Below are 25,155 nucleotides of genomic sequence, written 5' to 3'. Positions count from 1 at the left end.
GTCTCACTCCACCCACACTGGGCCTCATGGCTGCAAATGCACAGACACCAGCTGAGTCCTCGTCATTGTTCTACCTGCAGAGACCCCACTTTCAGTGACACCACAGTAGCCTGTCCCAGTACTAAGGCTTGTGGATCTTGGTTTCAGTGACTGACGCGGAGGCATCCTTAATTCTTCAGCTGCAGTGGCTGGCTCTGTGGTCACTGACAACACGTAGAGCCATCCCAGCACTGCAGCTATAAAGATCATGCTTTTACTTGACTTTAAGTTGAACTGTCCCTGTCCTATTTCATTTAAGTGTCTTCAATATTTGTAACTTTATAGCCATCTAGGATGGCTGTCATAGTTGCACAAGGTACAGGTATTGCTTCTACCAGATTTTCTTAGAAATGTTTGAATCACTTCCATAGCTTTACTGGTCAGGAATCTCTGTTTCGCAGAATTTACCTTTATGTCCTTAATTGATGTGGTGTTTTCTCCACAGGTTCCACGCCCAGATAGCAAGCCCGACAACCTGGGCCTTCTCACTCTTGACGAGCCGTCCACCAAGCAGTCTGACCCCACAGTGCTCTCCCTCTGGCTGACCGAAAATTCCAAGCAACACAATATTGCAGTAAGTCTTGACTGGGGTTGGTGGCAGGCTACTGGAATTGTCCACAACCTTCTGACTGAAGAAGGTCAAAGAGTGCTAGGTAGCGTGCTAGAAAATGAAAAAGAGAGTGGACCACTGGAATCGCCAAAGTCACTTGATGTAAACTACAACTACCTTCGGAAATGGAATGTGTTGGATAGAGTCACAGCAGAGTGGGCAGCTCATTCAGTTTTCTGTGATGCCCAAATTGATAATTCCACGTTATTTTGTAATGGAGGCAAAACTCTAAACTGTAGATGGTGATCTAGAGGAAGGTAATGGTTGAAATAATATGGGGCTTGCTAGATTTTTTTAAAATTCATTCTTTATTAACTTTTTTGTCTGTGTTTGTCGTATTTTAAATACAATAACGATATTTTGGTCAATTACACTTCTTGTTTTCAGTTTCGGCATAGAATGCGTAAAACAAGAAGATGAAACAAACTTGCACAATAAAACCTTTGAAGTAAGCCTTGTTTCATGGCTGTGATGTTTCTGTCCACTGTCTAGTGGGCAAATTGAGTCCCACTAGGGGAACATTTCGGTGTTGGTTCAAGTCATATATGCAAGTGGGAGCGCCATATGTATCTCTTCAATTACCATTTGTCAACACTGTGTTTCTACATGCCTACATCCCACGTCACTGAGAAGCAATATGCCAGGTTACGGGATGGTTCCATCCCTCCAAGTATATAGTGTATTAATTCAGCTTGACATGCACAACCTAGACAAGTATCCCCAGTGATAAGGGTGGTCTCTTGTCAGTCTTTTCTACTAGAGCCAGAAAGAATGAGTTATATCCTGCTCTGACCAATCTCTATCAATGCAGCTTGGTTAGCTAACGTTTTTGATGGTCTGCTTTTTACTAGGATGCAGAGTCTGATATGATCCTGATGTTGTGACTGGAGGGAGATGAGGGGAATGTGAATATAGCTTGTGATCGGGGTCAGGACAGCTTGTCAAGATACAGGACTATATTATGTCAGATTTCTGCTGCATTTTGATGCCTAAAACCCTCCAACCTGGAGAGGATGGGAATGTGTGAGAGGATTCCCTTGTTCCCCATTTGAGAGGGTGTTAGACCTGTCAGCCCTTTGGCAGTTCCCTCCTCATTTTATCATTTTTTCTGTCTTGTCCCTTCCCCTTCTCATTTTTTTTTCTGTCTACTACCAACTTTTAGGGCGTTGATGTAGAGGTTCTGGGCGCCTCATCCTCACTACCTGAGGGAGAGGCGCAAGGTGCTCCATTTAGGAAACTAGATAAGGGAGGTTAGATTCACAAAATGGTGGTTCCAACTGTCACCTCAGCACCTGGACCATGACTACCATGAGAGGTTCCGGAACCTTCTGGGCCCCTCTGGCAAGTCAGGCCCAAGGTGATAAATAGAGGTGACAGGAGGGCGGCCATTTTAGAATAGAGTTGAGCTGCCGGTTAGTCAGGAGTAAGGCACTTGAGTGGGGAGGTGGCTGCGCTGGACAGGGAATGACAGGTCTCAGGGTCTGCACGGTTCCCCTCGTCAGTGACATCACCCCCAACCTTTTGACCGGTCCCTGAGCGCCGCCAGTGACTTTTGAGACACTCGTACCTTTTGAGATCACCGGGAGGAGTGAACCCCTGACCTCTTAGTCTGGGAGAGGGCCATTACCGGGGCCTATCGACTTCCAACTCTGTTGTTGCCTGGGATTGCCACCTCCTCGGACATAGGGGAAAGATGAATGTGCCCATGCCCTGAGAGTCCCGTCAGCTTCAGCCACGGTGCCGTGAGAGGACCGGCCCCCCCTTTTACTTCAACCCCCCTCCCCTCCACGAGTTCTGCCTTCGAGCCCTGGCCGCCACCCCTGTGCCAGGTTGAGAGGTTACCTGGTGATCTTCGGCTGTGGTCCGCCGTCGTCGAGTGGCCTGAGGAGAGGGGTCGGCACGAGAGGTCTGTTGGGCGTGAGAGAGCGCCGCGACTGCCGGACTCGAGAAACCAACAGTCAGGAAGTGCAAGCGGTGCGGCAGTGAAGCCGCTGCCCGAGTCACCTGAGAGGGGGCCGGAGCGCCGCCCCCGGGGTGTCGTACGAGGGCGGAGGCCGCGCCCACGCAAGACGCGCTGTTCCGGGTTGAAGCAGCCGGAGCAGTGGAATGGCCGACAACGTAGCCTTTCAGTCAGGTGACCGGTGAGGAAGAGGTTCTGCCTCAGAAGGGGGAGTGCCCTCCGTCTACGAAGGAGGAGGGCTCCCGTCAGCGAAGGGAAGTGCATGTGGGGGAATCCCTTGTGGGAGGTGGCCCCGAGGAAGTGAATTATCGTTTCTTTACTCGTGTGAGGATTTCCCCGTGAAACCCCCCTTCCGGCTCTGTGTCCAGGGCGAGGGAACACGTCTCGCAGCATCGCGAGCTCCAGGAGGAGGACATCTGGTGGACAGTAAGCAGGGTATTGCAGCGCGGGAGAAGGGAGAGAGAACTGAGCGCTGGGGAATTCCTTGTCACGGCTTAAAAGGGGGAAGGCCAGCAGTGCTTGTTGTATTTACTGGCGGCAGAGCGCAACCATACACGTGACCAGAATGAAGTAGAAAGGAGAGTCACGTCTGTTGAGGGAGGTGGTAGGTTAAGCTCCAGTATCAGGAAGCGCTGAGATTTATAGCGTAACGGGGGTGGAGTAGAGTCAGTGATCAAACCCTCTAACAGTTGCCAGGATGGAAGTAGCTCTTTGATTGCCAACAGTACTTCCCATTGCCCGATAATTTGTATATGTCAGAGCAGAGGGGAATGACAATCTAAGGGCCAGGAAACCTGATACCCAGGGTAGCCAGTTAACAGATGAACCCTCATTAGATTAAGGGTTACCCTGGATTGTGGGAGTGTTTTACAGAGCGCAGTCTGCAAGGAGTTAGTCGTCTCTCCAGAGTCCAGGTGCCATGTGGAACCCACATAGAGGGTTAAATATGAGCTAGAAGTAATATTCCAGGTCTGATGTTGTTCGAGTAATGCCCGGAAATGCTATTCTGAAATGTAACAGAGTGTTTATTCTAAAAAGTTTGATGGAAAGTTTATCTTGAACTGTAATGTCATTTTGCCCCAAAACAAAGGGGAACGTTCATCTGGAAATGTAATGAAATGTTTCAGGTTGTAGTGCGAAATTGAATACTCAAGTTTACTAAAAAAAAAAAAGACCAAGGCTTCTAGTAAGCTTTAAAGTTAATCTGTGTAGTGTCCTTTTTGTGTGGTGTTGCGCTAGGCTGTGAGCTGGGTAGGATGCAAGCACGAGACACCATGTGAGATGAAAGCCTGTTAACCTGAGCTAAGCTACCCCTAGGACGTAGGTCCAACAAGTTGGTGTTCAGCGGTGGGATCCTGAATCTGTGCTTGCATCCGCTCATTAGCAGTTTGGCGCGCGCCACAACCTACACTGGATTGTTTTTACTGGAGTTTTCTCCAGATTGCCTCCCTAATTGGAATTTTGTTTTTAAAATAATTCTGTCTGGTGGTGTAATTCCTCTTAAAGGAAAGGTCTCCTTTTGTAAACTTCTGTTCTGCGGGATTGGGTCCCACCTGGTAGGATGGAGTTTGAGTTGGGTAGGCTGGAAGAATATACGGTAACTCAACTAAAAGAATTCTGCCAGGAGAGGGAGGTGTTTTTCAAGCAAAGGGCAAAGAAAATAGAACTCCAAACTAGCTTGAGAGCCTGGGTCATGGCCCACCCTAGCGGGAAACGGGAGGAGGGACCAGAACTGGACACCACAGAGGAACCAGAATTACTTTTCCCCCCTGAGAGTGGACACATGGATGCAGGACCTAGTGCCCCTTCAAGAGCAGGAAGTAGCGCCTCGGGGGGAAGCCTGTCATCAGCTGACTTAGTTGACAGGAGGGAGGAGAGGCAGTTTAAAATGGAACCGGCCCGTTTGGAGAAAGAGAGGGAGGAGAGGAGGTTCCTCCATGAGCTCCATTTAAAGGAACTGGAACTCAAAGCCCTACAGTTGGGAACCCCCAGCAGTCCCATTGGTGGCAGCGTACCTAGAGAAATCCCCAGGGAGCCCAGGCCCTACCTGCCAAAAGATGTAGTCGCCAGCTATGGTGTCGGGGATGACATCGTTAAATGGCTGGCTGCCTATGAGGTCTCCTTAAGAGCCCATGGGGTCCCCGAAGCTCAGTGGGGGGGTGGTCTATATAGGTATATGCCTCCGGTGGGGAGGGATGCCTTGTTAGCTTTGGAACAGCAAGATCAGACCAATTACCCCATCATGAAGGTCGCCCTAGTTAGGAAATTTGGGTTGACCCCTGAAAAATTCAGGCAGAGGTTTCGGGGCAGTCAAAAGTTGGCCACCCAGAATTGGGTAGACTTCTTGGACTATGCCAAGAAGGCCTTAGAGGGCTGGGTGCAGAGCAGTGAGGTAAAGGACTACGAGGGATTGTATAATCTGATTTTAAAGGAGCACCTCCTCGAGAAAAGTTTTCCGGAGCTGCGTCAGCACCTGGTGGACAGCAAGCTATCCTAGGAAGCTTGCAGAGGAGGCGGATATCTGGGCAAGTACCCGGGTATCCTCAAAAGGGACTGGAGGGAATTTCCAGGGGGCTGGACAGGGCGCCCCCCAGAAGAAAGAAGGGGGAGACAAAAAGAAGGAGTTCTCCAAAGGCCCCCAAAAGAGTCCACAAGGGAAGGGAGTAGGATTCCCTCCTAAGGTTGGCCCCCACAAACCCCCTTATCCTGACCGTGGTCAGCAGCCTAGGGTTGTCCGATGTTATGAGTGTGGTGAGGTTGGGCACTATAAGGGGGATGTCAAGTGTCCCAAGAGACCACACCCTCCCATTGGAGGAAAGACCCCTGGGGTGGCGAGTGTAGTGCTTGGGGAGGAGTTGCCCCTAGATAAGGGAGGTGAGTGGGCAGGGCTAACCTTAGTGTCCTTGGGGGATTGTGAGATGGTTCCTAAGGCCCAGGTGCCCTCGAATACTACTAAGTACAGGCAATGGGTCACCATCAATGCCCAGAGGGTGGAGGCTCTGAGGGACACAGGAGCCAGCATGACTTTGGTAAGGAGTCAGCTGGTGTCCCCAGAGCAGGTGGTTCCCAATGTAGTCCACCCGGTTGTGATGGCTGACAACCGAGAGGGTCACTATCCGGTGGCCCAGATTCCCTTTGAGTGGGGAGGGGTTACAGGTCCTCTACGAGTTGCGATAAGCCCTGCCATGCCGGTCGACTGCCTGTTGGTAAATGACCTTGAACATTCGGCGTGGAAGGAGGTTGAGTTCAGGGCCCACATGGGAATGTTGGGGACACCTGAGTGGACGTGTGCCAACACCCGGTCCGCGACTGCCCGAAGAGGGAGTTCACAGAGGTTGGAGCCTGGGACAAAGGCCCAACCAGCTGCCGGAAAGGGTAAACGAGGGCGGGGGAAGCCTGCCCCGGCATCGGAACCTCCGAAGGCGGATGGGGCGACTGGGGTGGTCCCGGAGTCTACGGAGGGGGATGTAACTCCCCTGGAGGGCTTACCTACCCCTGCAGACTGGCAGGTGGAGGGAGGACCTACTAGGGAGGAGTTTTGTCGGGCCCAAAAGGAGTGCCCTACCCTTGAGGGTTTACGGCGGCAGGCCGAAGCCCAGGCAGCGGGTAACGATTCGGGGAACTTCCATATATACTGGGAAGATAGACTCCTTTATAGCGAACCCAAGGCACCGGTGCATGGTTCATCCCGGGCCTTGGTGGTTCCCCAGCGTTACCGAGCCTTCCTATTGGGATTGGCTCACGAAATACCCTTGGCAGGACACTTGGGACAAGACAAGACCTTTGCTCGACTTGTCCCTCATTTTTACTGGCCTCAGATGAGGATTACCTCCGATACTTTTTGTAGGACGTGTGTAACCTGCCAAGCTAGTGGGAAAACAGGGGTGAAGCTGAAGGCTCCCCTGGAACCACTGCCTGTCGTTGGCACCCCCTTTGAAAGGGTGGGCATCGACATTGTTGGGCCATTGGATCCACCAACGTCTGCCGGTCACAGGTTTATCCTGGTCCTGGTGGATCGTGCCACCCGGTACCCAGAGGCTATCCCTCTGAGGACCATTACTGCACCTGCGGTGGCACGGGCCCTTATGGGAATTTTCACCCGGATGGGATTCCCCAAGGAAGTTGTGTCGGACAGAGGTACCAACTACATGTCTGCATATATGCGGGCTATGTGGAAAGAGTGTGGAGTCACTTATCGGTTCTCCACCCCTTATCACCCCCAGACCAATGGTCTGGTGGAGAGGTTTAACAAAACCTTAAAGGGCATGATCAGGAGTCTGCCCGAGAGCCTGCGGAGGAAATGGGACGTCCTCCTACCTTGTTTGCTGTTTTCTTACAGGGAGGTACCACAGAAGGGAGTGGGCTTCAGCCCCTTCGAGCTGTTGTATGGACACCCTGTGCGTGGACCTCTCAGCCTGGTGAAGGATGGATGGGAAAAGACTCCCAGAAAACTTCCCCCGGATGTGGTGAGCAACATGCTGGCCTTTCGTAGCCAAATGGCTAGGTTATGGAAGCAAGCTTCTGAAAACCTAGAAGCCAGCCAGACGGTCATGAAGGAATGGTATGACCGGAATGCTCACCCGGTGGAGCTGGAGCCTGGCCAGAAGGTGTGGGTGATGGAACCTGGAGAGCTTAGTGCCCTCCAGGATCGCTGGTCAGGTCCCTTTTGAGGTGGTTGAGAAGAAGGGCAAGGTCACCTATGTGGTGGATCTTAAGACCCCCAGGCAGCCCCATCGGGTGCTCCATGTCAACCGCCTCAAGCCTCACCAAGAGAGACCCGAGGTCACTTTAATGATGGTGACTGATGGATCAGAGGAAGAGGAAAGTGAACCTCTTCCTGATCTTCTTGCGTCCCAAGAGAAGGATGGGTCGGTGGAGGGATTGATCCTTTCACCATCCCTAACTCCCGAACAGCGGAGGGACTGCCGCCAAGTTTTGGAGCAGTTTGCTCCCTTGTTCTCGCTTATCCCGGGAAGGACTCATCTGTGTACCCATGATGTGGACACAGGGGACAGCCCACCTGTGAAGTCCAAGTCCTACCGATTGTCGGATAAGGTGAAGGCTAGCATCGCAGCAGGCGGGTCTGACGATCAAGGCCAGTAAGTGCCAGATCGGGCAGGGGTCGGTAGTGTACCTCGGTCACTTGGTGGGTCGGGGCAAGGTGCAACCCCTCCAGGCCAAGATCGAAACCATCATGGCCTGGGAACCCCCCAAGACTCAGACGGAGGTCCGTGCCTTCTTGGGCAGTGAAGCCGCTGCCCGAGTCACCTGAGAGGGGGCCGGAGCGCCGCCCCCGGGGTGTCGTACGAGGGCGGAGGCCGCACCCACGCAAGACACGCTGTTCCGGGTTGAAGCAGCCGGAGCAGTGGAACGGCCGACAACGTAGCCTTTCAGTCAGGTGACCGGTGAGGAAGAGGTTCTGCCTCAGAAGGGGGAGTGCCCTCCGTCTACGAAGGAGGAGGGCTCCCGTCAGCGAAGGGAAGTGCATGTGGGGGAATCCCTTGTGGGAGGTGGCCCCGAGGAAGTGAAATATCGTTTCTTTACTCGTGTGAGGATTTCCCCGTGAAACCCCCCTTCCGGCTCTGTGTCCAGGGCGAGGGAACACGTCTCGCAGCATCGCGAGCTCCAGGAGGAGGACATCTGGTGGACAGTAAGCAGGGTATTGCAGCGCGGGAGAAGGGAGAGAGAACTGAGCGCTGGGGAATTCCTTGTCACGGCTTAAAAGGGGGAAGGCCAGCAGTGCTTGTTGTATTTACTGGCGGCAGAGCGCAACCATACACGTGACCAGAATGTAGTAGAAAGGAGAGTCACGTTTGTTGAGGGAGGTGGTAGGTTAAGCTCCAGTATCAGGAAGCGCTGAGATTTATAGCGTAACGGGGGTGGAGTAGATTCAGTGATCAAACCCTCTAACAGTTGCCAGGATGGAAGTAGCTCTTTGTTTGCCAACAGTACTTCCCATTGCCCGATAATTTGTATATGTCAGAGCAGAGGGGAATGACAATCTAAGGGCCAGGAAACCTGATACCAAGGGTAGCCAGTTAACAGACGAACCCTCATTAGATTAAGGGTTACCCTGGATTGTGGGAGTGTTTTACAGAGCGCAGTCTGCAAGGAGTTAGTCGTCCCTCCAGAGTCCAGGTGCCATGTGGAACCCACATAGAGGGTTAGATATGAGCTAGAAGTAATATTCCAGGTCTGATGTTGTTCGAGTAATGCCCGCAAATGCTATTCTGAAATGTAACAGAGTGTTTATTCTAAAAAGTTTGATGGAAAGTTTATCTTGAACTGTAATGTCATTTTGCCCCAAAACAAAGGGGAACGTTCATCTGGAAATGTAATGAAATGTTCCAGGTTGTAGTGCGAAATTGAATACTCAAGTTTACTAAAAAAAAAAAGACAAAGGCTTCTAGTAAGCTTTAAAGTTAATCTGTGTAGTGTCCTTTTTGTGTGGTGTTGCACTAGGCTGTGAGCTGGGTAGGATGCAAGCACGAGACACCATGTGAGATGAAAGCCTGTTAACCTGAGCTAAGCTACCCCTAGGACGTAGGTCCAACAGAGGGATAGTATTGAGTTGTTCTTCTAGAGCTCTCTGATCAGACTCTGAATCCTATGGTAATAAGGAAGTAGTCAAACTGTTTCCGGTCCTAGCTCTTTAGTTACCCCTAATGTAACTCCATTAGTGAAGTCATCCTTTTGAGGTTATATTGGCATCATCTTGGGTGAAACTGATACAGTTGGGTGCCTTTTTAGTTTTTGTAGCTTATTGTGGCATTAGTGTTGTGAACAGTTTAGGAACTAACATTGGACATTGTGTGCCTTACTCCACTTAATGGGCACATGGGCTTGGATTCCATCTGGAAACTTCACTGCAATTACTTAAACCATCAACAACGCAAAGATTTAGAAGGGTCTTTCTGTGTCCCATTCCTTGCAGCAGATCAAAGTGAAGAGTCTGGAAAATGCAGAAAAGAACCCAAAAGCCATTGACACCTGGATTGACAGTATCAGTGAACTGCATCGCTCCAAGCCCCCAGCAAACGTGCACTATACCAGGTGAGTCCTACGCAAGCCCTGCACATCACACCTGTCAGTCAGCTAATTTCAAAGTGTTCGAAATAGCGCTTGCCCTGTGGCATTTTACTGTGCTCTTTGATCTGCTCTTACACAGACTGCTCTTTTGTGCAACACACCACGCTCCCGCATGACATGCTTCACCCTCTGATGTGCCTCATTCTGTCTCCCTTAGGCCAATGCCCCACATTGACTCGTTGATGCAAGAGTGGTCGCCAGAATTCGAGGAGTTACTTGGAAAGGTCTGTAGCCCCACTTGGGTCATGTTCCTATGCACGGCCTCTGGCCTCATGCTTGGTAATGCAGACACATTCCAACTTTTCATTGTTGATTGAGAAATGTAGAGCTCCTTGTCTTTGACCTTCTCAAACAAAAAGGTATATTTGTGCTTGTCGCATGTTTTTTCACTTTTTATATAGTGCAACTCCAGCTGAGAGCAACTAAGTAAATGAGAGAGAGAGAGAGAGAGAGAGAGAGAGAGAGAGAGAGAGAGAGAGAGAGAGAGAGAGAGAGAGAGAGAGAGAGAGAGAACACAAAATGTAATCTCTATTTTATTTTTCTGTTTACAACAGCTGGGCAAATTTGAAAAAAAATCTATAATTGGAGGAGCGAGATTGTAAAGCTAGAACTGTAACTTTGCTTTTGACAGTAAAGATGTGGATGTCCGTATACAACCATCATTCAAACGCTAAAATTGTGTATTTTACAGCTAGTAGAACCACAAAAGTTGAAGGTAGACTTCTGTCCGAGTGCATATCTCGTCAGTAGGAGGAAAAGTACTAACCTGTTCGACAGGGGTAAACTTCTATTAACATCTGATTCATATATGTGCCTTGTAAATGCAGCTCTGTAATAATGAGGTAAAGAATACTGGAAGTTGAACAAAATACCTCTTGCACAAGAATTGTATCTAAATGCATCCACAAAGCAGATGTTGCTTTTTGGTGTGATTCCCAGCCTCATGCCCTGGATGAAGTCTTTCTTTACTGTAATAGCAATTTTAAATTGTCAAATGATTACTGGATGGGATCGCAGCGGAAATGAATGCTACAGACCTGTTGAATGAATGAGTGAAATTTTATTTATATAGCGCGTAGCTACCCGGAGGCCTCCTAGCGCTTGCGGACACGGAGAGCACAGAAGGAAGGAGTATCACTGAAAAGCTGAGAGGAACCGGTGGGTCTTGAGGTGTTTACGAAAGACCGATATGTTAGGTTCACTACGGAGCGTGTGTGGGAGGGTGTTCCAGAGGTTGGAGGCGTTCAGGGTGAAGGAGCGGCCACCCCATCTAGATCTACGGACTTTCAGAGGCATGGCAAGGAAGGTGGCACTAGAACGGAGAGTTCTGGAAGGTTGATAGGGAACAACTAGGGATTGAGTAATGTCGGACCCATATTTCCAGAAAGCTTTGTGAGTCAGACACATAGCTTTAAACTGGATCCTGTCTCGAATGGGTTAGCCAGTGTAGATTTTTTAAAGCAGGCTTGCCTGACTGTCTGCGGGGAATCTGTAATAGGTGACGTGCTGCACAGTTTTGGATAACCTGGAGCCTATTTAAGGTGGACTGAGGGGCGCCCAGGTAAAGTGCATTCCCGTAGTCCAGGCGGGATAGAATCAGGGCTTGAACTATGATTCTTCTAGCTTGAAAGGGGAGCAAGGGAAGGATTTTCCTGAGCATACGTAGTAGACCAAAACATGTGGCCGAGAGCTTAGTAGTATGATGATTAAAACTGAGAGAGCTGTCAAGCCATATGCCGAGACTTTTGATCTGTTGTTTTGGCGCAGGCATAGGTCCAAGACAGGATGGCCAGACAAACGAGGAGAAGGGCGATGGGGTTTTCCCTAGGAACATAAGTTCGGTCTTCTCCCCGTTTAGTTTGAGGTGGGAGCTGCTCATCCATTGGGCGACTGCCTCAAGGCAGAGTCCTAGAGCGCCAGACGAGCCCTCAGGGTGGTTCAATGACACCACCAGTTGGGTATCGTCTGCGTAGGTGATTATTTTGATGCCGAAGGGATGCACTATCTCTGCTAGTGGGGCCATGTAGGAATTAAAGAGGGTGGGACTCAAAGAGGATCCTTGCGGGACCCCGCAGTTAAGAGGCCACTGATTGGACATGGATGTCCCCTCAAAAACTTGGTAGAAACGATCCTTAAGGAATGACTGAATCCAGGTGAGCGCCATCTTTCCTATCCCCATGTTAATCAACCGTTCAAGTAAGATGTTGTGGTTGACAGTGTCGAAGGCGGCACTGAGGTCAAGTAAAATGATCGCTGCAGCACCGCCCTGGTCTAGAAGTCTTCTGGCTTCTTCCGTAACAGCAAGCAATGCTGTCTCGGTACCTAACTGGGGACGGAAACCTGTTTGGGAGGAATGAAGTAGATTGTTGGATTCAAAATAATTGACCAGAGTAGCATTGATGTGACGTTCAACCAGTTTACTCAGCCAAGGGAGGAGGGAGATGGGGCGGTAGTTTGCCAAATTTGAACGGTCCAGATTCGTTTTTTTTAACAGAGCTCTAACCTGGGCACATTTCCAGGCCTGGGGAACTATGCCGGAAGTAATGGAAGAGTTAAGTATGTCAATGATGACTGGGCCTATAGATTCAAAGACCAGGTAAAGGTGATGTGGGGGAGCAGGATCAGTAGGGGAGCCAGACGTTACCTTAGAGAGAAGGTAGTCCATACCTTTCTCCTCTAGCAAGGGAAATTCTTCTAGAGAGTGTGTCGTATTTGATCTGGGACTGGAGTAGGAGGGGTTAGGCGCATAAGGGGAAAAAGACTGACATATTAGCTGAATTTTCTGGTGGAAGTATTCAGCCAATTCATTGCAGTGTTGAGAGGCATCCTCCAACTTGGGAGGCTCCTGGGGAGGGGAGGACAGGGATTTGGCGATTCGGAATATTTCTTTCGGGGAATATGCGGCGGACGTGATCTTGTCCTCATAAAAGTGAATTTGCGCCGATTTAATTTCAGCTTTGTAGGATCTTAGGGCTTCTTTGTACTCAGATTTCCTACATTCCTCGTAATTCAGTCTCCATTTTCTTTCTAGTTGTCTGCAGCTTTGTTTAATTTTCCTTAAATTGGGAGTGTACCAAGGGGCCGATTTCTCCCTACATTTCTTGTGGGCCGGGAGTTTAGGCAGGAGTGTATCCAACGAGTTACGGATCCAGGCGTTGAAATTGTTATTGGCCAGATCTGGGTTAGGGTTATGGGGAGGTCTGTGGGAGGCGAGAGTATCCGACCAAATACTGGCGGAGAGGTTTGACCATTTTCTGTCCAGGGTGACTGTAGACAGCAAAACGGGATTAGGGGAACTAGTCTCCCAGGTCATGGGAACTAATAAGTGGTCAGTCCAAGGGAGAGGGATAGGCGCGGCCACTGATAGTTCCTGTGCATTACTAAAGACAGGATCAAGTAGGTGGCCTTTGTCGTGGGTGGGAGAAAAGCCCATTTGCATGATTTGAAGGGCAGAAAGGCAGGTGGACAGCTCCTTGGCGGAGGGATTAGCGGGGTCATCCAAATGGATGTTAAGGTCACCGAGCATCGTAAAATTAGCTAGGGTTACAGCAAGCTCGGCCACGAATGAAGGAAGGGAGTTGAGAAATTGGCCTATGGGTCCGGGAGGACGATAAATTAAGAGACCAGAGAAGGTACAGGTGGGTGAGAGTTCCAGGGCGAACTGCATACCTTAGCAGTCGGGGGGGCCCTCTGAGGATGAGCGGCAGCTAATAGACGTTTTGTATATTATTGCTAGTCCTCCGCCTCTAGAGTTCTTACGGTCAGCTCTATGTATGAGATAACCGGGGGGTAGAGTCTGGACAATATCTGGGTCGGAGTTGTTATGTAGCCAGGTTTCGGTTAAAAATAAGACGTTAGGCTGACGATCTTCTAGTAAAAGGCGGAGTTCAGTGGAGAGTCTGGGGAGGGAGCGGCAGTTTAGTAGGAGCAGCTTCAGGGTTGGGGCTGGTGTGTAGGACTCCTTGACACTTGGTAGTAGTTTAAAGCAACAGGAAGGGCAGTCAGCGAGCTCTCTCATGGGATTTATGGAGTGAGCGCACTGTGTGGCAGTAGTACCCTGTAGGGCTTTAAGAGATTGGGCGCTGTAGCCAATAGCGGTGTGGGAACTGCCAGGGGTTGTGGCCCTAGGTCGCGGACGGGCGCAGACGGGCTTGCCTTTGGCACGCCCGCTGCGCGATCGAAAGTGCATCAGAATATATACAGCGTGAGCGAAGAAGAACTAGAGCGCTGAACGACCCGGAAATGCAGTGCCCAGGAAGTGACTCCAGCCAGCCCTCCGCTCAACGGCACTTGCCGAGTCGGACCGGGGCTTAAGGAGCACTCCAGCGGGGATAGCAGGTAAATGTGCAAAAAGCAAGTGATTTTTACAGTAGCAGCGTAATGGGGGCAGCATTAAAATCAGTAGCAACACAGGTAAAATTGATTTTTTAACAGGATAAAAGGTGAGCACTCTTACACTCAGCTAGCGGCAGTACCTCGTGAATCAGGCTCTGCGCGCGTCCGCTGCGCGATCGAAAGTGCATCAGAATATATACAGCGTCAGCGAAGAAGAACTAGAGCGCTGAACGACCCGGAAATGCAGTGCCCAGGAAGTGACTCCAGCCAGCCCTCCGCTCAACGGCACTTGCCGAGTCGGACCGGGGCTTAAAGAGCACTCCAGCGGGGATAGCAGGTAAATGTGCAAAAAGCAAGTGATTTTTACAGTAGCAGCGTAACGGGGGCAGCATTAAAATCAGTAGCAACACAGGTAAAATTGATTTTTTAACAAGATAAAAGGTGAGCACTCTGACACTCAGCTAGCGGCAGTACCTCGTGAATCAGGCTCTGCGCGCGTCCGCTGCGCGATCGAAAGTGCATCAGAATATATACAGCGTCAGCGAAGAAGAACTAGAGCGCTGAACAACCCGGAAATGCAGTGCCCAGGAAGTGACTCCAGCCAGCCCTCCGCTCAACGGCACTTGCCGAGTCGGACCGGGGCTTAAGGAGCACTCCAGCGGGGATAGCAGGTAAATATGCAAAAAGCAAGTGATTTTTACAGTAGCAGCGTAATGGGGGCAGCATTAAAATCAGTAGCAACACAGGTAAAATGGATTTTTTAACAGGATAAAAGGTGAGCACTCTTACACTCAGCTAGCGGCAGTACCTCGTGAATCAGGCTCTGCGCGCCTCCCTGTTGTAGGAAAAAACTAGCAACCTCCGGGCCACCAGTTGATCATGGTGCCCTCAATTGTAGTGGAAGACTGAGCCATCTGTGCCTGTAGTCTCCTCCTGGCACTCTCTGTGTTTCCTGTGAACTGTGAGCAGTAATTGCATAGCAGCACTGGGAGCCCAGAGAGAACCATATTGTTTCACTAGCAGTATCTGCCCCACAGCAGGGACAAGCACCATTACCATTGGCTGAGGAAAATGGACATTATTGGTCCGCCTTCTTCTTGATGCTACATTTCACCGCCTAGACTGACACCCAACTTTCTCTCACTGTCTTGTGCTCAGGAATTCACCCCTTAATGTTTTTCTTATGCCTGAAAGGCTTTTCTGAGCTTCTGGCGTGTTACGACGAGTCTCTTCAGGGGATCTTCACTGAACATGCCCAAACGTAAGTTCCTGTGTTGCATACTTTCTGTGCAACCAATGTGCCAGGTCCCGCGAAGCACAACGTGCGCTTCGACAATTATTCATTGACTCTGACCCGATTACCGTGCAGAGAGGACCAGTTAGCTGATGTCTGAGAACAAGGAAAACAAAACTGGGCAATTGAACATCTTTTTAGATCAGTAGAATCTTTGGTACCCCTGGAACCTACCCTGAACAGAACATCCATTGTAGCTAAAGCGTCCACAAATCCCAGTACGAGGACCTACAGACACGACTAGCAGACTTTATTAAAAACAAACAAAAAAGATTTTGCCAAGATATTGGATGATGGCCGTGGCAAACTGTGGGCCAACATTGGCTTTAGCAATATACGGAGCATGCAGTCCAGAGTCAATGTTATGGAAGAAATGGTTACCTACTTGTAGTCCTTGATTCTGCATGGTAGGCATCTTCATTGAAGGCTTAAATGTTTGAATAATCCTTCCCCACTCTGTACGGGCACTGTTAGAAATGAGGGGGCTCTGGTTGACGCAGGTGTGTACCCACAACAAGCAGGGACCCTTTACTTCTTGTCAGGGCGAAGGATGACTCCCCAGAATAACCCCTGCTCACCCTCTAGGTGCGTGGCGCGAGCAGTCTAGGCTAAGTCTCAGGCGTACACAGTTAAGCAAATGCAATTACACATACAGTAAACCCCTTGCATGCACCACAAACGGACACCAATCCGGAAGTATATAAAAATAAGCTTTTATGTAGATTCAGCAGATTCAGTTACAAGGCCCAGTAACGTTGAACTGATGGGGCCACAACTCTTGGAAATACGGTAAAGTCTCTTTGTTACGGAAAGTTCTTTAGGCGGGCACAAGGTAACTGTGGGCCTCAGCGCACTTCGTGCTGAGGCGGCGTCCGGGAAGCACACGGCAGATGACAGGGAAATCAGAACGTTGCAGACCCTGGATCCGATGCGAGCTCGCGGTCGAGTTCGTAAGTACAGTACCTTGTTTCTTGACGCGAAGGCGGGTGCGGTATTTCAGCGGCTCTTCGACAGAAGGGCGAGGCGGCGTCCGGGGCTCCCACACTTCACAATGGGGGTTTGATCTTCAGGCTCACGACAAGAGCGGGGTGTTGCAGGTGGCGAGTGAACAAAGCGGGGCAGCCGGGCACGCGTGTCACGTCCGGGCCGTCCGAGGCTTGGAGATGCTCACGACGCCGATTCCGGCGGGAGGGTGAAGGTGCACAGCGAGCCTCCAGCGAGCGAGGTGACAGGGGCAGCCCAGCACAGCGTAGGGGGAGCAGCTCCGATCGAGCGAGGCTCTTCCCAAGGCGGGGGCGGCTAAGCAGTCCTGGTCACGGCTCAGGGAGGGACTGGGGCACGAGGGTCACAGCTCCGGCGAGAGAAAGGACACCACAGTCCAGCGGCAGGCGAGTGAAGATCAGGTAGAGCCCAATGGTCCTGGGGCTCAGTTCAGGGGGCAAGCTCAGTTCCAAGCCCTTGGAGATCGTTTTGAAAGCACAAGTCTTGAAAGTAAAAATAAAGCAAAGTCTTCAGCAACAGTTTCTCTTCTCCCCTTTGGCAGCAAGGTCACCACTGCAGGCCAATACCCCAGGATAGGGACAGTCTTCCTCCTACAGCTTTCCCGGTGCCTCCTCCTCAGGCAGAGATTCTTCTTGGTCAAAAGCGGATCTAGTTTCTTAGGAGCAGGGCTCCTACATTTATACAGCAAATCTTTTGTTCTCCCAGGCCAGGGAGGCCCTTGCCTAGTCCAGTCCGGTTTCTGAGCACTTTGTTTACGCGATGCAGGCTTCTTCTTTCAGAGTGCAGGGCAGAGTCATCAGACGCTCCACAGGGGGCGGAGCCGGCATTGAGGGGGCAGAGCACTGTCCTATTCAGAGCCTAGGAGTACTCCTCCCACCCATCTACCTGTCGATCGTCCTATTCACCACCAGGCTACCTAGCCCTGCCCATCTGGGTTCCCCCAGCCCTGTCACTCACACCAGCCAGACATCAGATACACATCACGCAGAGGCGGGCTGAAATGTTTAGGCAAGCAAAGGCCAGCTTTCTAAAAGCGGCATTTGCAAACGCGGAATATTAAAATAAACCTTGGAAAAAGATGTACCTTATTATTCCGAGTTCAGGCATACTAAACTCGATCTTCTACCATGTTCCCTGGGTCGGTTAGGATCATAGGATGTAACAATCCTAGCCGCCCATGCTGGCCTATGAGAACAGGGTAGCCTTACAGTAGTGAACAACAAGATGGCGGTAATTCACTACTAGGACATGCCACGCATCCAGGCTTGTCCTACCTTATGCTTACAACGCACCCTGCCCGTGGGCCTACCAGAGGGGTGACTAACATGAAGTTAAGGGAAGGTTTAGCGACCGGCAAGTGTGGGCACTTGCCAGTCAGCATGTCAGTACCAGACTGCACGCAGGTTCTGCGGTGGCAGACCTTAGACATATTTTACCGGCCGCTTCTGTGGGTGGCACAACCAGTGCTGCAAGCCCACCAGCGGTGTTTGCATTTACATGCCCTGGCGCTCCTGGCGCACTTTACTGGGGTCTGACAGTAAACCAAACAATCCAATCATGGAATCCAACCAACATATATAATTTACAAGGGAGCACTCGCACCGCGACACTGGTTGGCAGTGGCACAGCGCGCTGAGCGGCCAACACCATAAAAGCACATGAGGCACAGCGACAAAAAGAGGAAGGGAGACTCACGCCAAGGTGCCAGGTCTAACACGTGTCCCCTCCAGCTGAAAAGTGGGGAGAACTACCCTACCCCAGGGAGTTCCTCATCACTAAGGCGGAAAAATCTGGACAGACCGTCAGCATTGGCGTGATCTGTACCAGGGCGATGTTCCACCGTGAAATCCATACCCTGTAGGGAAATGGACCACCTCAACAGCTTTGGATTCTCACCCCTCATATGCATCAACCATCTGAGGGGCCTGTGGTCCGTCTGAACCCGGAAGTGAGACCCAAACAGGTAGGGTATTAGCTTCTTCAGCGCCCAGACCACAGCAAATGCCTCACGCTCAATAGCACTCCACCTCTGTTCCCGTGGAAGTAACCTCCTGCTAAGAAAGGCTATGGGTTGATCTAGGCCCTCCTCATTAATCTGTGAAAGAACAGCCCCCACACCATGCTCTGAAGCGTCTGTCTGAACGATAAACTCTTTGGAGAAGTTGGGAGCCAAGAGCACGGGCGCCGTGCACATAGCAGTTTTCAAGGCCTCAAAAGCTTTCTGACAGGTGTCAGTCCAAATCACTTTCCTGGGCTGCTTCTTCGAAGTCAGCGCTGTCAAGGGGGCAACCATGTTGCCATACCCCTTGACAAACCTCCTGTAGTACCCGGTGAGACCTAGGAAGGCTCTCACCTCTGTCTGGGTTTTGGGCGACTCCCAATTCAGGATGGTTTCTATCTTTGGCTGAAGGGGTGCCACCTGGCCACTCCCAACTTGGTGCCCCAAGTACACCACGGAACCCTGCCCGATCTGGCACTTGCTTGCCTTGATCGTGAGGCCTGCCTTGCGCAGCGCCATCAACACTTCCCAGAGGTGGCGCAGGTGTTCTTCCCAAGTGGAGCTGAACACTGCGATGTCATCCAGGTAGGCTGCACTGAACGAATCCAGCCCAGCAAACACCTGGTTGACCAATCTCTGAAAGGTGGCAGGGGCATTCTTCATCCCAAAGGGCATAACCCGGAACTGGTAGTGCCCATCTGGGGTGGAAAATGCGGACCTCTCTTTGGCCCCCTCTGTCAAGGCGATCTGCCAATACCCAGACGTTAAATCAAACGTGCTGAGGTAGTTGGCAGCCCCTAGCCGATCTATAAGCTCATCAGCTCTGGGGATGGGGTGTGCCTCAGTCCTAGTGACTGAATTGAGTCCTCTGTAGTCCACACAGAACCGGAGTTCAGGTGTGGCTCCCGGCGCTGCAGCCTTTGGGACCAAGACCACTGGGCTGGCCCAAGGACTGCTGGAAGACTCAATTACCCCGAGTGCAAACATCTTGGAGACCTCCTCCTTGATGCATGTCCTCACCCTGTCAGTCACCCTGTAGGCCTTGTGCCGCACAGGTGTACTATCCCCAGTGTCCACATCATGGACGCACCAATCAGTGACACCAGGGACCAGGGAAAACAGATCAGAAAATTGTCCCAGCAACTGGCGACAATCATTCTGTTGCTCAGGGGTCAGGGTGGAAGAGAGGATGACACCATCCACTGACCCATCTTGCTCCTTGGCTGACAGGAGGTCAGGAAGAGGTTCTGTCTCCTCTTCCATCCCAGCATCTGTTGCCAAGAGCATGCCCACTTGGGACCTCTCCAAGTGGGGCTTGAGGCGGTTGACATGTAGGACCCTTAAGGGGTTCCTAGGAGACTTCAGGTCCACCACGTAGGTAACAGGACTCTTGCGCTCCACCACCTCAAAGGGACCGGTCCACTTATCCTGGAGCGCACATGGCTCCACGGGGGCCAAGACCCATACCTTCTGTCCAGGCTGAAGCTCTACCAGAGTGGCATTCTGGTCGTACCACCGCTTCATCTCCTCCTGGCTGGCTTCCAGATTTGCCTCAGCAAGTTGCTTGAATCGCCTAGTCTGATTCCTGAAGGCCAGCATGTAGCTATATACATTCTGGGGAGGTTTCCTGGGAGATTGCTCCCAGCCTTCCTTGACCAGACTTAGAGGTCCTCTGACTGGGTGACCATACAGAAGCTCAAAGGGACTGAACCCCAGAGACTTCTGTGGCACCTCACGGTAAGCGAAGAGAAGGCATGGTAAGAGGACGTCCCACTTACGCCTCATGGGTCCTTCTAGGCCCATTATCATGCCTTTGAGGGTCCGGTTGAATCTCTCAACCAACCCGTTTCCTTGGGGGTGGTAAGGTGTGGTGAACTTGTAGGTTACCCAACATCTTTATGGGGCTACCTTTTCGCCCCAAACCCATGGCACAGCCAATACTGCCTCTGCTTGATTTCTTATATCATTGATCTCCATTTAGCTACTTTTTCTCCATCGATCATCCAGTCATTCATTCATTAGAAATTAGTTCAAATCCGCATGCAAGGAAATGCGTTTTCCAAGGTTTCTCATATTCGAGATGGGCCATCCGAACCTCTATTCAAGAATACGTACAAGTGCAAGTTCATCAAAGCAGTTTATTAGAACCCAATGCATTTTGGGCCACTGGAGGCCCTTCGTCAGGGGAAACTGAAAATGACAATAAAACTTACATTAATATACCATTCCTCCATGTGTATACAAAATGTTATTTATAATATCGGTTGCACCTCTCTACTCTTTGGCTAACATTCATAAAATTCACTAATAATGTTTACGTATTTACAACGTTTCCATAGATATCCCTTTGGTACTTATAGCAGTGCACAGTCCCTTGCATATTTCTTATTGCTATAAGACTCAATGTCATGAAGTTGCTAGTTCCAGTATCATGACCCCCTGTTTTTTATCCCTTATTTCAACCCTCTGTTCTCTCATCTCTTTCTTTGCCATCCCATCTCCCTAGTCCTGCTTTTAAACCCTTCCATTTCTGCAACCCGATTTAATCTATCTCCCTCTAAATCCCCTCCATGCTTACACCCCCTTCACCAAACTAAATTCTGCACTCCCCTCCATTGCCCTTCATCTTTCCACTGGCGCGATTTGCCACCTTGCAACCCGGCCTTCCTCCCATTCTTTCCATCCCCCTTCCATCCCAAATCCTCATCACCCATCCACGTGCAATCTCCCCTCCCCTTTCTGCACTGTGCATCCCACTACCTTCTGTCTCCCGTTCACGTACCTGCCAAAAAACAACCGTCTTCCTCAGCCTTTCACCAACAGAGTTCACTTTCCCTTTCAACTTCCCTACTTTTAAACGCAGCAGTCCGCCTTCCTATCCAATACCCTCCCACTTCATCCACGTCATCATACTCATCTATAGCCCCTTAATCACCTAAGTCTGCCTCCAGTTTGTTTAACACTACAACGCCCATAATGCACCCGGATTACTACGCATACGTTATAACCTGTTACGTGATACACAGTTTAAAAAAACGTAATTAATGCAACTGAAACAATTTCAAAAATATTGATGTCATTGTAAACATGTGGAATGTTCAGCTTTCATTGCTATTGTTTTCCTGTTTTGTCTGACACCGATCTAAACAGTCCTCGATGAACGAAGATATTCCGCCTTGCATGAACTTGTAGGTTACACCACGCTCTTGCCAAAGGGATTTCATGTACTTGGACATGAAATTGGTACCTCGGTCAGACACCACCTCTAGAGGGAACCCCACTCGGGAGAAAATTCCCATCAGTGCACGTCCCACCACGGGGGCCGTCACTGTCCTCAGAGGGATGGCTTCCGGGTACCGGGTGGCATGGTCCACCAGGACCAGGATGAACCTATTGCCCATCGCTGTCCTGGGGTCCAGTGGCCCTACAATGTCAATCCCCACTCGCTGGACTGGGGTACTGACCACAGGGAATGGCTGGAGTGGAGCCTTCTGCTTCCTTCCACTCTTTCCACTTGCCTGGCAAGTCTGGCATGTCTTGCAGTGAGTATCTGAACTCCTGCGCATTTGAGGCCAATAAAAGTGGGTGACAAGCCTTTCAAAGGTCTTGTCCTGCCCCAAATGCCCTGCCAATGGCACATCGTGAGCCAGCCCCAGTAGGAAGGCTCTGAAGTCCTGGGGTACCACCAGCACACGGGCTGACCCAGGCTCAGCAACCTTAGGCTCTGTATATAGGAGGTCGTTCTCCCAGTAAATGAAATGTGATCCTGACTGATCACCTGCGGCCTGGTCTGCAGCCTGCTGCCGCATACCCACGAGAGAAGGGCACTCCTTCTGTGCCTTGCAAAAGTCCTCCCTGGTGGGACCCCCTTCCTGCTGCCAATGGGTCAGCTCCGGCAGGTCTCCCAGTTCAGCTATCTGCTCCCCTGTAGGCTCCAGGGCATCCCCCTCAAGGTCTGCTTCCTCCTGGACCGTGGGAACTTCAGGGGCCGGCTTCCCGCGCCCCTTGCTCCTTCTCTCTGAGGCCGGTTCCTGGGCCTCCCTCTCAGGCTCCAGGACCTCTTGAGTCCCTCTACTGGCTGCCATGGACCGTGTGGTGACACACGCCCAATCCGGCATACCCAACATCTCCAGGTGAGCACTCCGCTCCACCTTAGCCCAAGGTGAGCTCTCCAAATCGTTCCCTAACAAACAGTCTACAGGCATGGCGGGCCTCACAGCTACCTGAAGAGTACCAGAGACCCCCGCCCACTCAAAGGGAACCTGAGCCACCTTGCAGTGCCTCTCTGTGTTGTCAGCGGCAACAACGGGATAGAATGCATTGGGGACCACCTGCTCCTGAGACACCAGGTGACACCTGACAGCTGTCACACTAGCTCCTGTATCTCTAAGAGCTTCCACTCTATGGCCATTTATGGTCACCCACTGCCTGTACTTCTTAGTGTTCTCAGGCAGCAGGGTTGGAGGGACCACTTCACGGTCTCCTAGCGAGACAAGGGACATCTCTGCGGGACCCCACCCACCTTGGACATCCCTCTCCTCCCCCCAAGGCTACACTAGTCACCTGCCGGGGTGGAGCACCAGTGGGTGCTGGTTTACCAAACAAGGGGCACTTTACATCAGAGGCAAAATGCCCCAAATTGTTACACCTCTAACATCTTACGGGCCCCTTCTGAATAGGAGGACCTGTCGGGGCCCCGGTCGGTTTCTGGGGTGGGGGAGGCTGAGAACCCTTCCCTTGGTTCCCTTGGGGACTACTTTGGGGCCCTTTTGGGAACTGCTTCTGTTTACCCCTGTCCCCCCCCACTCTTCTGCTGGGGACCCTGCCCACCTTTGGCGGAATCTCCCACGGGACCCTTGTGGACCCTGGTACTGACCCAGCGGTCCGCCTCCTCAGCAAGCTTCCTAGGGTTAGTCAGCCTACTATCTATCAGGTGCTGGCGTAGCTCAGGAAAACAATTACTGGACAAGTGCTCCCATGCCATTAAATCAAGAAGCCCTTGATAATCATTTACCTTACTACCCTTTACCCAACCATCCAGCGCTCTGCAAAAGAAAGTCACATACTCCACATACGTACTATTGGGAATCTTCGTGCAACCCCTGAACCTCTGTCTATATAACTCAGGGGTCAACCCATACCTAGTCATCAATGCTTCCTTCATATGGGCATAAGAATTATGAACATCAGCAGGTAAATCTAACAGTGTGTCCCGCCCTTCACTCAGGAACCGTCCCCACAACCCCGCTCCCCAATCTCTCTCAGGGACCCGGTGGGAAGACATGGCTACCTCGTAGGCTCTGAACCACTGCCCGATGTCGTCATTCTTGAAGAACTCCTTCACTACATCCTTGGGAATATAAACTGTTGGTTCCGCCGGTACTGGCGGTGTGCTGCCACCAGAGGGATTAAGCTCCAAACTTTTCGCTTTCAGCTCCAGCTCCCTCAGCTTCATGTCATGCTCTAATTGTAGTTTCTTTTCTTCCATGGCTAATCTTTGTTTTTCCATATCCATCTGCCCATGAAGTCTTGCCATCTCCACTTCGTGTGCCCGGGTTGCTGCCCTGTCTGCCAACTCTTCTAGCGACAGGCCTCTGCCAAACTCATGGACACTTTCTGGTGGAACCATTTCCACCTGATTCTCTGGTGCCTTTGACTCATACCAGGCCCTCAGCGCCTTCACGAGTTGGTCCTTCTTTTTCAATCCAGTTTGGGCAATTCTGAACTTGGAGCAAAAACCTTTCAATTCTTCATTGGTATGATTCTGAAGTGCGCTTTCTTCCCAATCTATGTCCTCAAATCCAGAGATTATAGAAGCTGCCCTTCCGGCGGGAAGTGAACCAGGCATGGCTCTAACAACGGAGATTCTTGGCAAAACAAAAACAATTGCTAGTCTTGTGGCTGTGTTACTGGTCTGCTCTCACTACGTGGTGATCAGTGGTTCACTATACGCAAACCACAAATGCAAATCCGTAAATCCTCACCGCTGCCACCAATGTTAGAAATGAGGGTGCTCTGGTTGACGCAGGTGTGTACCCACAACAAGCAGGGACCCTTTACTTCTTGTCAGGGCGAAGGATGACTCCCCAGAATAACCCCTGCTCACCCTCTAGGTGCGTGGCGCGAGCAGTCTAGGCTAAGTCTCAGGCGTACACGGTTAAGCAAATGCAATTACACATACAGTAAACCCCTTGCATGCACCACAAACGGACACCAATCCGGAAGTATATAAAAATAAGCTTTTATGTAGATTCAGCAGATTCAGTTACAAGGCCCAGTAACGTTGAACTGATGGGGCCACAACTCTTGGAAATACGGTAAAGTCTCTTTGTTACGGAAAGTTCTTTAGGCGTGCACAAGGTAACTGTGGGCCTCAGCGCACTTCGTACTGAGGCGGCGTCCGGGAAGCACACGGCAGATGACAGGGAAATCAGAACGTTGCGGACCCTGGATCCGATGCGAGCTCGCGGTCGAGTTCGTAAGTACAGTACCTTGTTTCTTGACGCGAAGGCGGGTGCGGGATTTCAGCGGCTCTTCGACAGAAGGGCGAGGCGGCGTCCGGGGCTCCCACACTTCACGATGGGGGTTTGATCTTCAGGCTCACGACAAGAGCGGGGTGTTGCAGGTGGCGAGTGAACAAAGCGGGGCAGCCGGGCACGCAGGTCACGTTCGGGCCGTCCGAGGCTTGGAGATGCTCACGACGCCGATTCCGGCGGGAGGGTGAAGGTGCACAGCGAGCCTCCAGCGAGCGAGGTGACAGGGGCAGCCCAGCACAGCGTAGGGGGAGCGGCTCCGATCGAGCGAGGCTCTTCCCAAGGCGGGGGCGG

General features: G+C 51.2%; 1 protein-coding gene across 5 annotated transcripts in view; it reads left to right on the top strand.

Annotated features, from left to right (window-relative positions):
* IFT46 (intraflagellar transport 46) overlaps window positions 1-25,155 on the top strand; it is a 128,269-nt gene that overhangs the window by 94,164 nt on the left and 8,950 nt on the right. For all 5 annotated transcript variants that reach the window (XM_085645844.1, XM_085645847.1, XM_085645846.1 and 2 more), the window contains exons 7-9: window positions 485-613; window positions 9,544-9,662; window positions 9,856-9,922. In XM_085645844.1, the coding sequence (XP_085501970.1) occupies window positions 485-613; window positions 9,544-9,662; window positions 9,856-9,922 (315 nt within the window). The remainder of the gene's footprint in view (window positions 1-484; window positions 614-9,543; window positions 9,663-9,855; window positions 9,923-25,155) is intronic.

This window comes from Triturus cristatus, chromosome 3_1 (assembly GCF_964204655.1).
Source record: "Triturus cristatus chromosome 3_1, aTriCri1.1, whole genome shotgun sequence".
Classification (NCBI taxonomy): Eukaryota; Metazoa; Chordata; class Amphibia; order Caudata; family Salamandridae; genus Triturus; species Triturus cristatus.
The sequence above is the reverse complement of the archived record's forward strand: the minus strand, read 5'-3'. Positions and strand labels throughout refer to the sequence as shown.